This window comes from Echeneis naucrates, chromosome 5, assembly GCF_900963305.1.
Source record: "Echeneis naucrates chromosome 5, fEcheNa1.1, whole genome shotgun sequence".
Classification (NCBI taxonomy): Eukaryota; Metazoa; Chordata; class Actinopteri; order Carangiformes; family Echeneidae; genus Echeneis; species Echeneis naucrates.
The window spans coordinates 8430230-8446185 of NC_042515.1; the positions used below are offsets into that span (position 1 = coordinate 8430230).

Sequence of the window (15956 nt, forward strand, 5' to 3'; positions counted from 1 at the left end):
ATCGTCATTGTGCTCATTCCTGCACCATTAAATGCCTTCTGGCTTTGATTCAGACTGGGAATTTAGGGAGACGTACCACTTTACCTCCTCACCATTTTTCATGGCCTCCATCACAATCACTGTCCATCACACGTCGGTGTGGAGCAGAAACAAACATGCATTTCACTTTAAAGTGGCAGGTTGGAGGCTGGAACGGCCTTAAATTTCATTCGGCCAGGAGCTGTTTATATTTCACAATAATAGGGGGTGGCCTTCCATGACACACACGCATTAAACAAAAAACAAAAAAACTTTACCAACTCCAACTGGGATTTTCAAACTTTTCAACTTTCAGCTCTTTCCTGCTGAAAAGAAATGGCTTGTTTTTTTTCTAACAAATGAATGTAATCTTAATTTGATCCACAACACTTAATTTATTGTGGCTTTAAACGTCTTTGACCAATTCATCCTTCAAATAACTTGCATTTAGTCCAATACTGTAAGAATATAAGAGCTCAGACTCAGAGGCTGTTTTTATTGTTGTTGATCTGACACAAATTTAAATTTGCTGAACAGTAAAGTACAGCACTGCTGAGCCGTGGAGGGATAAGTTTGGTCACAGTATTGAGTATCCTACCTGGCAGGAGGGCCGCGGATTAACGAAAAAGTAGTTGACAGACAGATTCACTTGAGCGTCGACTGGGCCAAACACCACAAACTCTTCCAAGTTTTATTGTATTTGAAATCACAATATAAAAGCATGCAGTAGGTGTACCCATTCCCCAGAGAGTAATGATCTCCAACTTAATTTAATAAAACCACTCACATTATCTAATTCCTTTATTTTGTTTTGACTGTTGTAAATGTAGCTTTGACCTTTGCTGTGCCCAGAGATAACTGTGACACAAAAAAATCAATGTCTGCTGCCGTTTCATGAAAACAATTTTTCTTTGTGACATTCAGATAATTTTGAGAATAATGCTGAATTATTGTGTCATCCTATCAGGAAAATGTCTCTCATGTCATTAACATCCTTGTCCCTGTATGTGTGATTGACAGGAATTACCCAGGAAATGATAAACGAGACACGGGCGTCAACAGAGAGGGGGATGCTGGGAGACATTCAGGAACTGCTGAGACAGGGAGAGGAGGTCAACCAGCAGGACTCTCAGGGAGCCACATTGGTAGGAGACTGTGCTGTGTGTGCTGAGATGTGATCCAGTAGCTCAAACAGCTGCTTCAACCTTAACACAAGTTTGGTTATTCATGCAGGTATTTTTCTAGTAATAGTGCCTGCTCATTTGTCTTGCAGCTGCTGTGTTAATTATTAAAGGATCTGAGTAGTTCATCCACCGCTTACTTCTTCTACATATACGTGTATTATATAGCCAAATAAATAGCAGCTATGGCATCAACCATAAACTTCTTTCATATTTATGAGAGAAATGTAGAAATGTCTCTCTTGGTAGGCTGCCTGTAAAGGTGCATCATTTCCCGAATGTTAATATTTAATGATATCATCTACCGTCTGCACCACCTCTTTAACATGTCTTAAATGTGACGAGAAAGACAAGATGATTTACACGATCCTCTGACCTCTGCGCCAGAATCTTTTAGAATTTTAGAAATTTGATCTCAACATAACTGTTTCTTGCCACAACTTTTCTAACAAGGCAATTGCAACTGCTGGGATGAGGGAAATGAGAATATAATCCATTAGAGTCATAATTATATTGACACTTCATCAACAAGTAAAACAAGCATTTAAAAAGTTACTCAACAATCGAGCTACAATGTCCTTATCCTGAGGAAATGATGTGTAAATATTCAGTGAAGTGTATTTATGATAGATCCATTTTTTTAAGGATTAAGTGCTCTGAAACTCTAATGTGAAACTCAAGTGTATGAAGACGTAATCATAAAACTTGAAACTGATGATAAAAGCTTCAAACATAGTGATTTGGAGTTAACAAATACGGATATATTAAATTATATCTGCATTGAAATGAGCAATAAATAATTCCAACCACTGGCGGTGAATGTTTACAGGCAAACGTGTAGTTCTTAGAAACTTTATGTGCAAGTTCAAATACACATCTGTTCATTTCTCTCTATCTTTCTGTGTGAATGTGTGTGCTGCCAAAGCACAGCTTATTGCACTTTTCATTTTCATTATTACTTTTACATGTTCCCGATCCATTAGAGGACGGAAGTGTGAAGTAAGATGAACACAAAGCCTCACGGCCACCTTCCTCTGTGCAGAAACAAGTCGGCTGTTTGTGTATTGGCAGGCTGTCAGGCCTAATAAAGTGGTAAACAAGTTTGTTTTCCACAGAAGTAAGGAGCTGTGATGCATTGAAAAGTCAAGTAGGGCACAAAAAATCTTAAGCATGTAATTTCCTGAGCGGAGCGTGTAATGTCAGATGCCTTAATGAAGTCTTTATTATGTATCAAGGATTTAGCCGGCCAGGGGAAACACAGTGACAGATCACTGGATGAAAATAGCCAGGGGACATTACATGGTAGTAGCCCAAAATAACCCTGTTAAGCTTTAAAGTCTTACACAGATTGTCTGATTGAGCTGCTTGTCCTCCTGCTTCATGTGTCCTGTTAATCTTCATTCGAGCATGATGAAGCAAACTAGAGCATGCTTTATTAAAATTGCTGGCAAAGACAAGAGGAAGAGACCAGGAGCTGGTAGAAGTTATGCAAGGTTAATCTTCTGCTTTCCATTTGAATACATTTGTGTCCTAATTTTGATGTGCAGGAACAATGATTTTAATCTGCCTGCGTCGATCAAACCCAGACAGGAAAAACTCCTTATTCATGTAAAATGGGCATTTTGTGAAATCTAGTTAATGCAAACAGGCAAAATACAAGGCACAAGGAAATAAGGAACCTTCAGCATGTCAATGTGACAAACACACTATCGAAAATCTGACAAATGATCAAATCATGTAAATCCAGAGAAAACTGGAAATAACAGGTTATTAGTATCAGATTACCTGAAAGTTAAAGCTAGGTGTGTTGTCTCAGGTCTGTATCCATTTTAAAGCTCTTTAAAATTCAAGGCAACATTATAAAACCAAATAACAGGCTTTAAAAGAAATACTGAAAACATTGTAAAAGGACAAAATGCACACATGCTCAGTTGCTCCATACCACTAAAAGATGGATCCTGCCCAGCATGCATTTGCTTTAGATGAGAGGAGGGAGTGATCCTGGACAGGACAAATCCAGCTCACACACTGAGAGTCAAGCTTCCACTTCACCTCATCACGTTGCCTGAGGAAACTGAAATGCTGAACATGAAGAACAGATAATGAAATATTTGACTTTGTGATTCCAGACTTTAGTATACCAACAATGACTTTTTCTGACCCCCTGATTTTGCATCTAGTGCCTCTCTTGAAGTTGGCATTTTGAGGAAATGTCTCAATGTACATTCTCACATTGCGATGAATTACAGCTTCATTTTCCTCGTTTAATGTTTTATGCAGCAGCATTGTCTCTTATTGCTGACAGATCCCTTTTGCTTAGCGGCAATGGGCCAAATATTGCTGCTCATTAGCATGCTGATGTTAGTGTTTAACGCCATCACTGTGGTCCCATGATGTCAAAGTACAGCCTGCCAGGAAAACCAACCGAACCAGGCCTGTAGAGAGACACAGTCTAAGGAGAACCTGATTAAATCCTGAAGGTTAATTCGACCTGAACAGAGAGCGGATCAAACACGCCCTCAGCAACACGATAAGATATCAGTTAACAAAGAGCACCATCCTAATCTATAATCACCTCCTCAGGCCAGTCAGGTATCAGCAGCCCAGAACTCTGTCTTCTTACAGATCGTCTCATGTGGTCACATTTCTTCTGCTTGACCACTGCGGGTTTGGTCAGACAGTTAGTTGTGTTGCTCTAATAGGAGGTAGGGAAGCCTCGATTTTGTTCACCTGTTTTTCCACATACAGCATCCATGTTCATCAAGCCCTGTAAACAGAGTGGGATGTAGTGTTTTCTTCGAAAACTATGCCACCGATTTATTTATTTATTAGTTTATTTTAAGTTGTTTGGCCAAACATTACAGAACCCTCAAATAGTTGAAGTGCTTTTGAAAAGAAAAACCACACATCATATTGGATAAAAGCCATTCCTGAAGATGGCGCCCTGCAGCAGTGTCATCCTCAGTATCATCCAAAAACGCTGAAAACCAGACCGAGCTTTTTCTCTTCTGTGCATTAGCTTTTTACCATACTGCCACTAGTATTCATATCAGGGAATGATTTCCATATCAAGTACACATGTCTGAAGCCCTGCAGTGCACAAGCCTGTGATTTTTCCTCGACTGTTCCAGTACACCCTCATTTCCGCATAAGGATCAATAATGTTGGCTCTCATTGTGTTTTTCTTCCTCCCTTCAGCAACGCTACCATGTGTAACACAGCTTATAATAAAACAGAATTCATTGTCTCCACATGCAGAGATTAACATCACCCCTTAGTCAAACTCACTCTTCTCCAGGAATAGAAATCTATCTGACCTGCTTGTTATTTTGGGTCAGTCAGTGGAGTCTGAGGGTATTGACATAGAAACCAACTCTGCGTGAGAAACCATCAGGCTGACTGGTATTATGTATTTAGAGGTTTCACAGACAAACTGACAGTGGACAGAACACCGGACAACCAGCTACCACAGACAAATATATTCAAAATAAATAAAACATAAGTAACTCTTCTATAAGCTAGCTTGTAGATTTTGAACTAAACTTTCTTTTAATGTTATTTTAAAAGAAGTCCCAGTCCTAAACATCTTAAATGTTTTATTTTTTTGTCTGTTTTGTGATTATTTTATTGTATAATTTTAGGGGTGGGTCTGGTGAGTACCTTCAAGGGGGCAATATTTTCTTCCTTAGCACTAACACACACACACACACACACACACACACACACACACACATCATCAAACAATCGATCAAATTAAATTATTCTAGATGCTCCGTTTGAGCTTAAATTTTAAGGCCTTTGGCGGACCGTCACTGCCAACACTAACATGAATACATAAATAAATAAATGAGCTAGCAAGTAGATTCGAATTTGTCTTTGTCATCCCTTAGATCTCCTGACCTTAAGTAATGGTGATTACTTCTGCTGCCATGAAGAGGTGAACCATTCTCTGCACTGGCTGTGTGCAGCGAGACATATCTAGTCAAAATATATAGACGTAAAATTTCACCCCATCTGGCCAACAACTGAATCGAAAGCAACTGGACTTAGGACTTGGGTTTGTCAAAGACATTTCGCCTCTTCTCCCAGGGGCTTCATCAGTTCGTAACACATCAGTCTGACAAAACAGCGGAGTTGTGTACTTAACTTCTGTGGGAGTGTTCACAAAGCTCCTTGTGACAAAGCCTGATAGTGGAGTTTCACTGACCGTTGATAGTCATGTGAAGCCTCCAGTGATCGGCCGTCGTTATGGTCGTCAGTTTTGAGCAGCCATTGTTGGAGGCTGATTTGTAAATTCACCCCATGACACACTTTGGACAGCCACCTTTACATTTTGGCAGTGTCAGTCCTCCATAAACATCTGGGCTAACATCTTGATAGTGTAGATGGGATTAATAGCGGATTCTGATATGATGGGTTTTTCTGACCTGTACGCCGGATTACCAGCCCTGAGTGCAAAAGTATAAAATAAACAATAAATATCAGATGTTGAAATGGAGACATTTTACCGTTTCATGGTAAGTATTGGCTCATTTTGATTTTGATGGCAGCATCTAAAAAAAATGCTGATTTCTGGAAGTGTTCTTGAGCCCGTGCAGTGATGTCCAATAGAAAATCTTTCCTGATTTTAATGCAGTGCCGCCTCACGGCCCCAAGATCACAAGCATCCAGTTTTGACCTTCGGCCTTGTTCCTTGTGTACAGAGATTCCTCCTGATTCTCTTTTGATCTTTTGATAATATTATGCAGTGTAGATGGTGGTGATGAGGAATATTTTTCTGAGAGTGTTCCACAATTTTAGACAGTTTGTTGCAGATATAATGTTCCTCCAGTTGTTTTTGTCTCAGTTTCAACATCTGATATGTTGTTTATGCTCTATTGGGAATAAGAGTTTATGATATTTGCAAATCATTGTATTCAGTTTTAATTTACATTTTACACAGTATCCCAACTTTTTTGGAATTGGGGTTGTACGATATTTTTGGCCTAGTTTGACAAAATAGGGGGATTCAAACCCACATCTATGAAATTTGACGCAACTCCATCTGATTTGATGTGGACTTTCTCCAAGGATGAGGTCTCTCATATGGCAATTTTTCAGCACATCATTCTCATTCATTCATTCATCTTCAACCGCTTATCTGTTTCTGAGCCTCATATTGGGTGAAGGTGGGGTCACCCTGGACAGGTCGCCAGTCCATCACAGGGACACACAGACACAGACAGAGACCAACAACCACTCAGACCTACGGACAATTTAGAGTCACTAACTAACCCAAACATGATGTCTTTGGGTGGTGGGAGGAAACCCACGCAAACGTGGGGAGAACATACAAACTCTACACAGAAAGGCTCCAGGCCAGGAACCTTCTCATTGTGGGGCAACAGCACTAACCACTATACTGCCACGCTGCCCAGCCCATCTTTATTGAGATTTTAATACCATGCTTTAAAAAAATCTGATCTTCACACCTGCTCTGGCTTTGTAGCTCCACATCGCAGCTGCAAATGGCTACGTGCAGGCTGCAGAGCTGCTTCTGGAGGGGGGAGCTCGCATGGACCTGAGAGATTCAGATGGATGGCAGCCTCTTCACGCTGCAGCATGCTGGGGCCAGGTAAGGAAAACACAACAAGAAACGCTAAATGCACACACAGTGTCTGATATCATTAATGAATTCAATACTGTTGTGCTTTCAGATGCATGTGGCAGAGCTGTTGGTGTCTCATGGAGCCAGTCTCAATGCCAAGACCTTCTTAGACGAGACTCCCATCGGTATACTTGCCCCTCAACACTCTTATCAGTACAGCTGGTGGGGATGAAAGCAAATGTCTCATCTCATTCGTGTTTCCCCTCTAACTTATTCAGTCGAGCATAATTCCCCACTTAATGTGATCAATTAATGTCAGATTTTATGTCTTTGTGTTGTGTGTATTGAGAAATGAAAAGATGATACAAAAATTTGTGTTAATGTGATAACAGCCAATATTAGAGAGTAATAGCGTTGCTCAGCTCAAAAATTATTTAGACAAACAAAGATTTAACATACGCCGGTCTTCATCCTTTTCCCTTAAAGATCTGTGTGAGGATGAGGAGTTCAGAGCCATCCTGCTGGATCTGAAACACAAACACGACATTATCATGAAGTCCCAGCTCAAACACAAGACCTCGCTGTGCAGAAGAACCTCCAGCGCAGGCAGTCGAGGGTAAGTGCTGACATCTGCTGGTGTTGGAAGGACCTACAACGTATTCACATGGGAGGCGGGTCTTTATCCTGACTGAACGATTTAAAGCAGTAGTAAAACAGAAAGGAGGATTATTATAATTTCATTGAAGTTTAACAAGTTTATTCACTTAAATGTCACTTCCATAATTGTTTATTTCTCTCCTGTAATCTCTACCTGTGTCCACAGAAAAGTGGTGCGGCGTGCCAGCCTGTCAGACAGACACAACTTGTGCCGCAAAGAGTACGAGACAGAGGCCATCGTCTGGAGGGGAGGGAGAGAGGAGCAGGACGACAAAGAGAAGGAGTCTGATCAGGAAAATAGCCAAGTGGTTAAAGTAAGTCATCTGATTATTCTGGTTTATGGTACTTGTGTTTCATTCTTTTTCTTTTCTTTTTTGATGAGCTAAACCTACATTTACAGTTACAGTTTTAAATGTCTTTTGTTTCAGGCTTTAGAAAAAAAGATGCAATTTCAACACCAGCCATAGAGCCAATATGCAATATTGTTACATCTGGGCTGTCTTGCTAACCCTAACCCTAAGCCTGTTAGCACAAAGTAAATTCAACACAGAATATATCAAGTATATTAGCGTAGGTACATTATCCTCAGATGATGTTGATTTTTGATTAAAATCACTTTGACTTTGAGATGTTGTGTGAGTGTGAGGGAACACTTTCTATTTAATTTAGTGAATAAATCTTATCGATACCCTGCAGGTGAAGCCGGTCGTAGCTGTAGAGCTTCCTGACAAGCCCAAGCTGCCCACCATCCTCAAAGATGGCAGCAACAAACAGAATGGCCTCATCTCCACGGCAACGTCTATACCGCCACAACCACCCTCCAACGGCAACACGCTGCCATCGGACAACGGCGGGGTGGTCACTGCCCAGCCCACCCAGGATGAAGCCTGGCCAAAAGAGCGTGCTCAGACTCTGTCAGAGCTGAAGAAACAGAGGGCTGCCGCCAAATTGTTGAATCACCCCTTATTTAACGGTCACCTAGGTAACGGCTCCACAGACTCCTTCACTGATGCCAAAACCAACTCAGAGGATCCCCGCATGCCGCTGGTGTCCTCCAACGGCAGCGCAGTTTATTATACACCTGCCAGCGGTGACCCACCTCTCCTCAAACTGAAACAGCCAACAGAGGAGGAGCAGCCGAAGGCGCGGACCTGCTGCTGCGTGTCGTAGCAACTGTCACATTAAATGTTTGCACAAAAACAAGTGAAGAAACGAATGAGCCGTTCGAGGGAGGAAAGCAAGCCGTCCTGCCCTGACCTGTCTTTTCATGTCCTGTCCCTCCACTTCTCTGAAACTTCTTCCAGTGAAGATGAGCGACCTGAAGAAGGCTCAGCAACTCGTCCCCATACCTCCCTGTCACGACTCCTGCTGCAGTCTGAGAAGTCTTTCCCCCACAGGAGGCATGTTTCAAGTGCAGAAGAAAAGAGGAGAGGAAGTGAGCAGCAGCACCTGTTTCCTCCAGATGCCACTTGGATCGAAATTCCTTTTCCTACATGGAGTAAGACATGCCAAATGGATAAAAGGAGTACAAGGTTCTCTGGATCTGTGCATCTTTATGAATCAAAGTGTTTTTTTTTTTAAGCTTTTCACCTGGAAAAGCTATAAAGCTATCAGGAAATTGGAGAGGATGTCATGGTACTGAATGTTCTGCCCTCAGAGAAGATGGAAAAGATTTTCTTGGGCCTAAAAATGGATGGTTGTCCTGTAATTAAACATTTCCTTCATCAATGTTATGCTTTTCTGCCATATTCTTGTGATTTTTTTCAGAGGCCATCCTAAAGCAACATATCAGAAAGAGCTACACACAGCAAAAAGACATCCGAGACATCTCTTCTGAAGTCGTTTCCAAATTGAAATGCTGACTGCATAAGTAAAAAGGGAAAAAAATGCCATAAAATGTTGTTAAAATATTCAGAAAGTGTACTTCGATCATGAGAGAACAGAAAAGAGTTTAAGACTCCACTTGTGTTTGAAACTGTCACTATAATCTGTCAAGTGGACTTCACCTCACCATCCTCTCACATCAAACCTAAACTGACAGGTCATGCTGTTTTACAGATAATACAGATAATTTAAGCAAGCACGGTTGGAAGCTCCTGTACGTTTCTTTATTTATAAATTAATGTGATGTATAAAAAGAAAAAGGCAAAAAAAAAAAGTATTATGGCTCCTAAAGATGAGTGTATTTATTATTTGGATGATGTGTGGAGAGTGTGAATGCAATATAAGATGAGCTGGAGAGTCTTCCGGCAAAGCACCTTCTGACATGGCGGATCAAACAGAACAGTGAATGAAGCGTTACTGTCTGCTATATGTACATGGTATTAAAAACACAAACGGGCCATCCTGCTGGGATGGGCTCATTTGTGTCACTACAAATAACAGTGTTATTTGTTTGTTTGTTTATTGTTTTTTTTTTTCCTGGTGGCCATTGTGTGGCTTTTTCCCAGTCACTGTATTTGTCGTATTAACAACCTGTAAATGTTATGTAATGAATTGATGTAAGTAGAGTTCTCCGACATTACACACAGACTTAATGCTTGCCTCTGTTTTATTTTTAACATTGATGTAGACTTGGAATTGTTGTGTAGCGAGTCCACAGTCTTGTATCGGGTGTTCGTTAATGTACGATGGTTTCACAAAATATCCTGCTGGGTCCATCAGTGTTTTGGACAGTGAAGCAATGCATCTGGATGCCACCATGAAGATTTCAGACGCCAACAATATGTCAGTGATTTTAACAAACACTGAATTAACTGCTAAGGAATTTCAGCCATCTTTATCTAGAGTTCTTAATCTTTTAAAGGCTCAAAAGTAATTTGACAAAGAACTCTTATTTCATACTCTGTTCCCTCATTAGATTAAAGGCTTCGAATTTTTTTCAAGTGTTGAAATTACATTTCAGTATGTAGTAAAGAGGTGTCGATGAAAGTGAAGGAAGCCATTTTTATGCAGAGAGGGAAGAACTAAGAGTGGCCAAATGAACCCGTTTTTAGATTCTTCAGGAGGAATGAGCTCAGCAACACCAAACAAGATGGAAGACAATAAAACGACCACCAACACTTTACAACATCTAGCAGCATCAAAAGAGGGCTTACAAATGGCACAAAATCAGCAGTAACACTGATGACTTACACAGAGGAGTGCATGGAGAAGGAAAGGAACAGCCCATGAATCAAAGCATAACACCATGTCTCCGTCATGCTGCAGGTTGTGCCACAGAACTGACATGTATGGCTTCAGATGAAACGGCACCAGCTGTATTTACTGATTATGTGACTGCTGAGAGAAGAGCTGAAGCTCAGCTGTCTGAGCAGATGAAACTGACAGGAGCTTGACGGGGCTTCATAGCAAAAATGGATCAGGACCAAAAATGCAAAAGGCCCACGCATATAGAGTACCTGAACATGGCAAGACCAGATACTCGACCTCAAATGAGCATTTTTCGTCTTCCTGAAGACAAACTGGCAAAATATGAATCCACATAATCATGCTAGTCTGTCCAATTACTTTTGAGTCTCTGAAGGAGTAGGGATTATGTGTATGGCTGTAATTCCTAAATGTTAATAAAATATTTTTGTTAAAGCAGTTGAATTAATACAAAAAAAAAAAAAAAAAAAAAAATCTAATCGCTTGTTGCCAGTGTCATTTCAAATTTTGTGTTGTAGCCTGCATGGTCAAATTTTTTAAAAAATAAATTGTGTTACTTTCCAAATATTTATGGACCCAAATGCTCACTTGTCAACCCAAAAACAAAAAGTAGAGTAGCTCAGCTTTATAGGTTTATGTGTTTCTCCCCTCAGAGTTAGAGGTAAATACAAACACTGATGCCACTCTCATGGAGAAGGAAGCAGCTGTTTAGCTTCGTTTAGCAAAATGCCTGGAATCAGCTGGAAACAGCGAGGCTGGCTGTGTCTAAACATCACAACACGTTACGTCTTGTTTGCATCATGTGCAGACTGAAGTGATGGTTTGTGTGCCAGACGATTTCCTGGCGAGCAGCCCAGACTTCAGGAAGACAGGCCGAGAAGCAGTCCAGCTCTACAGCATGTTTTTCTTTGCACAGATCAAACAAATATAATACAACAAGTTGATTAGAAGACATTTGAAGTCCCGGTATGTAGGATTTATTTTTTCCTTTGTACACAGCCATGCTGCTGCCTTTCAGTCTTTCTACATAAAAAGACCTCCAACTTTGATGTCAATGACAAATATGAGAAACTGTCTGTCTCCTGTTCAAACAAAGCAAATATTCAGTTCTTAATTATATTGAACTTACTTATTGAATCCAGAAACAGATTCTCCTTGTGAGTGCCAAAGAGTCTTCCATTATTTCTAAAACAATTCAAAACTTTGTGTCATTCTTTGCCTCCGATGACCAATCCTGATTACCCAGAATGCCACTATCACCTTACGCCCATACCATCAACTGTATGTCAACATCTTTGTACAGACACGTTTGTAAATATCTTTGTATCATTCCCGTGGACTACATTTTCACATCTGTGTTGCTACTGTTGTGGAACATGTAGGAAATCACAGTTACCCACAATATGATCGGATGGTTTAGGAGGAAACTGTGAGACTATGCAGAATCACCCACCAAATCCACTATCCAGCAGTGTGAAATCTGTCCCCAATGTTCAATAGTTGGCTTTTTTCGGCAGATTTTTTTTTTTTTTTTTTTTTTTTTTCAGCTCAATTTGAGGAAGTACGTATTAATTGAAGGAAATATGCCCCAGCTATTTCTCCTGGTTCTAGTTCCTTCTTGTGTCTTCAACAGTGACATAATCTTGTTGTGAGTCAGCTGAAATCATTGAACTCCAGCTCACATTTGTTCCAGCTGCTGAGTTTACAGATTCAGATGTGCTCTCTTAATAGTGAAAATCAATCAGACTGAATTGTAATATTGAATAATAACCTGGACAGCGTTAGCCAGAAAGGGACAGTCACCTGCTAAATGTAATCTGTGTCCTCGTGGTATGAAAACCCAGGCTTGTGTTTGTGTGCAAGCCTCGCTGTCTTAAAGGATAGGAGTACAAGAGAAGAAAAACTACTGATTGATTTTGTAATTACTGGAATATATTGATGGTTGCATTAACATATTTTGAATAAATTGTATATTTTGAGAATTTTACAGTGTCTTCTGAATGAGTAAAGCTTGTCCATGTTGTACAGTGTCCTGCAGGTCTGAAGAAGTTTGTACATTTAGTTTGAACTTCATAGGCAAATATAACACCCTCAAACACAGATGCTCATCCATATATTTGGCTCTGACCACAGCACAGCCACCAGCCCTATAAGATCATTTTGTAATCATTTTACTGACTGTTACGACTGATATCCATTTTTTCATGTTCACACCTTCTAGTTTGAACATTTCAGCATTTGGACTGGGACAATATGCTTTTATCACAATATTTGATTGCCAATTTGATCTTATGTCCTGCGGGACTGAAATTGTGGAGGGGATCATGGCGTCCTGCTGCTCAGTAAGGACCTGAACTGCTGAATGGGGTAAACTACGGCCTTCCACAGTCTCAAACAAATCAGGAAAAAGTGGCTATAATTATTGCAAGTTGCTTTTTAAAAATTAAGTCTCTCAGACGGTCTGGAAAGTCGCCAAATTTAGAAAGAATGCATGCAGCCAAGTTGAAAACTGCTCTTGCTCCACTCCAAATAAAATGAAGCAATATAAATTTAGATATAATTGATTTTTAAAAATCACCTCATAAAAAAAAAAAATAAAAAAAAAAAATCTGTGCTTTGATGCCACCCACCCTGAGTAAGGATGAGCAAATTGACTTGAAGTGTCAAGTGTTTTGGCTTGTGGGGGGGGCAGCTATCAGGTGGGCAACAATCGCTGCCACTGTTGTAATGATCAATGAACCAGTCCAATCTATCTTTAAATAAACATCACAGACTCATTCTAAGAAAATCACCACTTCAAATAGTTTACCGACATTTGTTTCCTGATATCAGGTGAAAATAGTGTGCCATATGAAGGTTACTAACAGTGTGACCTCCTCACATCTCTGTTCTGCTCTCTGTTCAGAGCCAGGCGGAGGCCGGACCGTCCTTAACTGCACAGCTGTCAGGGTCTTGGCCCAGCTTCAAATGTCTCCTTCCCTTTTTTTCCCCCCTCCCTCTCATCTGAACTTCCTCTCATTCACTTGCTCTGGGGTCAGCAGGGGTCAATATTTCTGCATGCTGCAGCTGTCTTTGAGACAGAGCCCTGGGGTTAGAGAGACAAGTAAAAAAAAATAAGACAGTTTTAGAAAAAGGTTATTTTTAAGCTGCAGTCTGTTTGATTTTTTTTTTTACCCGTCAGGCCTTTTTATTCAGCATTGTTGACTCCCCACTTTCAGATTTTGTTGAGTGTGTGTTTATCACATACATAGTAGCAGCCATCAGCTACCCTGGGGGGGGGGGGGGGGGGGGTAATTATCAGTCTTTTATAGTCAAATGTATTTTCAGTCCATTAAGCTCTCGTGAAGAAACACCTTCTGACTAATGTGTGCTCAGGGAATTGAAAACCAAACCACTCGAGCAAATACAAGCTAATTTGTCAAACATCAACGTCAGGTTGCGGTTCTTGATGTGTCTTCGGCAAATGTTTGGAAAGAGATCCCCCTTTCAACTGCAGCTCCCCAGGCAGTGTCAGAATGTCTAAGGCATACAGACAGAAAGGAGAACAATGGCACTGAAAACACACGATGCAGACTGCATTGACCTCGTCTTCACGGCCTGGCTTTGCTATTGTGCCTCAGCTATACTGAGTCTCGGCCAGCTGGCTCTAGTCCCAGTCCTCTTCACTGAAGGGCAAGGTGGATCAGTGCCAAAGCAAGAATACAGCCTCATACTGACCATTCTGCTGAAAACATAAATGCAGGGATGTTGAAGAAAGGCACGGACAGTGGGGAGGATAAAATAGGAACATTCATCGATGCCAGGAGCTGCTTAGACCATGACCACTTGATTGAAGAGGGAATGTGTACGTGCAATGAAAGGATGAAGGCATGCAAACCAAGGATGGATGTTAGGCCTGAAAGAGCAGCCAGTGCTGGGAGGAGGCTACAGCTTTTCACCATCCTGCCAGTTTGTCAGAAGATGGATAGAGGAGACGCACAAAGAGAACTCAGGAGCGGGTCAGGACGTCTTCCCAGTTCCCAGGATCTGTTGGACTCCACAGAACTTCAGTGTCCTCTTCGCCCTGAATTTTAGCTGCGTAATTGAAATGAGCTGTCTGACTGTCTGAGGGAAAGACAGGTCCTTTACTCACACTCAGGCATGCGTCAGCATTTCAGGCTAAAAGCTGCTGATATGTTGGTGCAAGGCTGGGCAACATGCTTGCAATCATTGTCACTATGACGGTGATTTTTAGCTCTGGCTCTACGGCCATTAGATGGCCACTGAATATCTCCCCAAACTGTCATCCACTGCCACTGTCAGGGAAACCAGTTAATTTATCCAATACATTGTTTCATGATCAAATACTGTTAACGTAATAAAATCAGTGAACTGATTCAGTAAGGTTCAAGGTGCAGTTACAAAAAGCCGCTTATCAAGTTACTGCATTTTATTTATTTGTAAGACAAAAAGCTGTCACTTGTTTTTCAGGAGGAAATTCCAGTCCACAGATTTCTGTCAGTCAACTTTCCTTTTTTAAAACCTGGCTAACTGGTTTCTTGTGCTGCAATACTTCCTTCCTTCTTTGACACCTATGAAGTGCCCTAGATAAACCTCTATCTGTCAGCGACTGGTTATCAGCTCAGCACGTTCTCAGATTACATTGTACACACAATACTGTAATGTGTAATGTTCGGCAAATAAAAAAATCACATCTATCATTAACTGGGGAAAAAAATGGAGGAAGTGTTCCTCAATAGTTTTCAACTGAAAGAAGGAAGGAAGGTGAGTTAACAGTGAGTGTGTGGGTTGTAGCTCATGGTTGTACCCCGTCACACTTCTCAGAGGGAGTTAATGTGGAAGTTGCTTCAACCTGAGTTATAAGTGGAAAAACCTGGTTTGTCCCTTTCTGCAGAAAGAAAACACTCTGACCTGGCAGCTTGACGCAAAAGAACATGTGCAGTAAACGAGCCGATTCAATATTCCACACTACAGCCTCAGAAGTCACCGTAAAGATCAACTGATGCCTCACTGACACAGTATTAACTTAACCCAACTTGTTGATGTGTGAGATTTGCATTTGAAACCAACAAAAGCGAAATATCGAAACAGATGCACCTCCTCGAAAGCTGAATGAACCCTTCACCTGGCAAGCAAGAAACCACCAACGTCAACGTGCAACTGAATTTAGTGAAAAATGAAAGCTGAGGTGGCACACAGTCCCACGATGGATCCTTCGCTACTTGTTAGGTGACCCCACGAACAAATGTCTTGTCAAAGCAATCAGTTATAGCCAAATGCATGCGAGTTAGGAGCAGTTTAAAAAGGATATTTCATTCTGTTATGTTCTGGGAAAGACATCTACATTCACCCACAGTTGTGTT

At 40.9% G+C, this 15956-nt stretch overlaps 1 protein-coding gene across 1 annotated transcript in view; it reads left to right on the forward strand.

Annotated features, from left to right (window-relative positions):
• Positions 1 to 11102, forward strand: part of ppp1r16b (protein phosphatase 1, regulatory subunit 16B) — a 72167-nt gene extending 61065 nt beyond the window's left edge. The window contains exons 6-11 of the mRNA XM_029501870.1: positions 1039 to 1163; positions 6688 to 6813; positions 6896 to 6971; positions 7273 to 7402; positions 7610 to 7757; positions 8140 to 11102. Of these exons, the coding sequence (XP_029357730.1) occupies positions 1039 to 1163; positions 6688 to 6813; positions 6896 to 6971; positions 7273 to 7402; positions 7610 to 7757; positions 8140 to 8613 (1079 nt within the window). The 3' untranslated portion in view covers positions 8614 to 11102. The remainder of the gene's footprint in view (positions 1 to 1038; positions 1164 to 6687; positions 6814 to 6895; positions 6972 to 7272; positions 7403 to 7609; positions 7758 to 8139) is intronic.
• The last annotated feature ends 4854 nt before the right edge of the window (positions 11103 to 15956 follow it).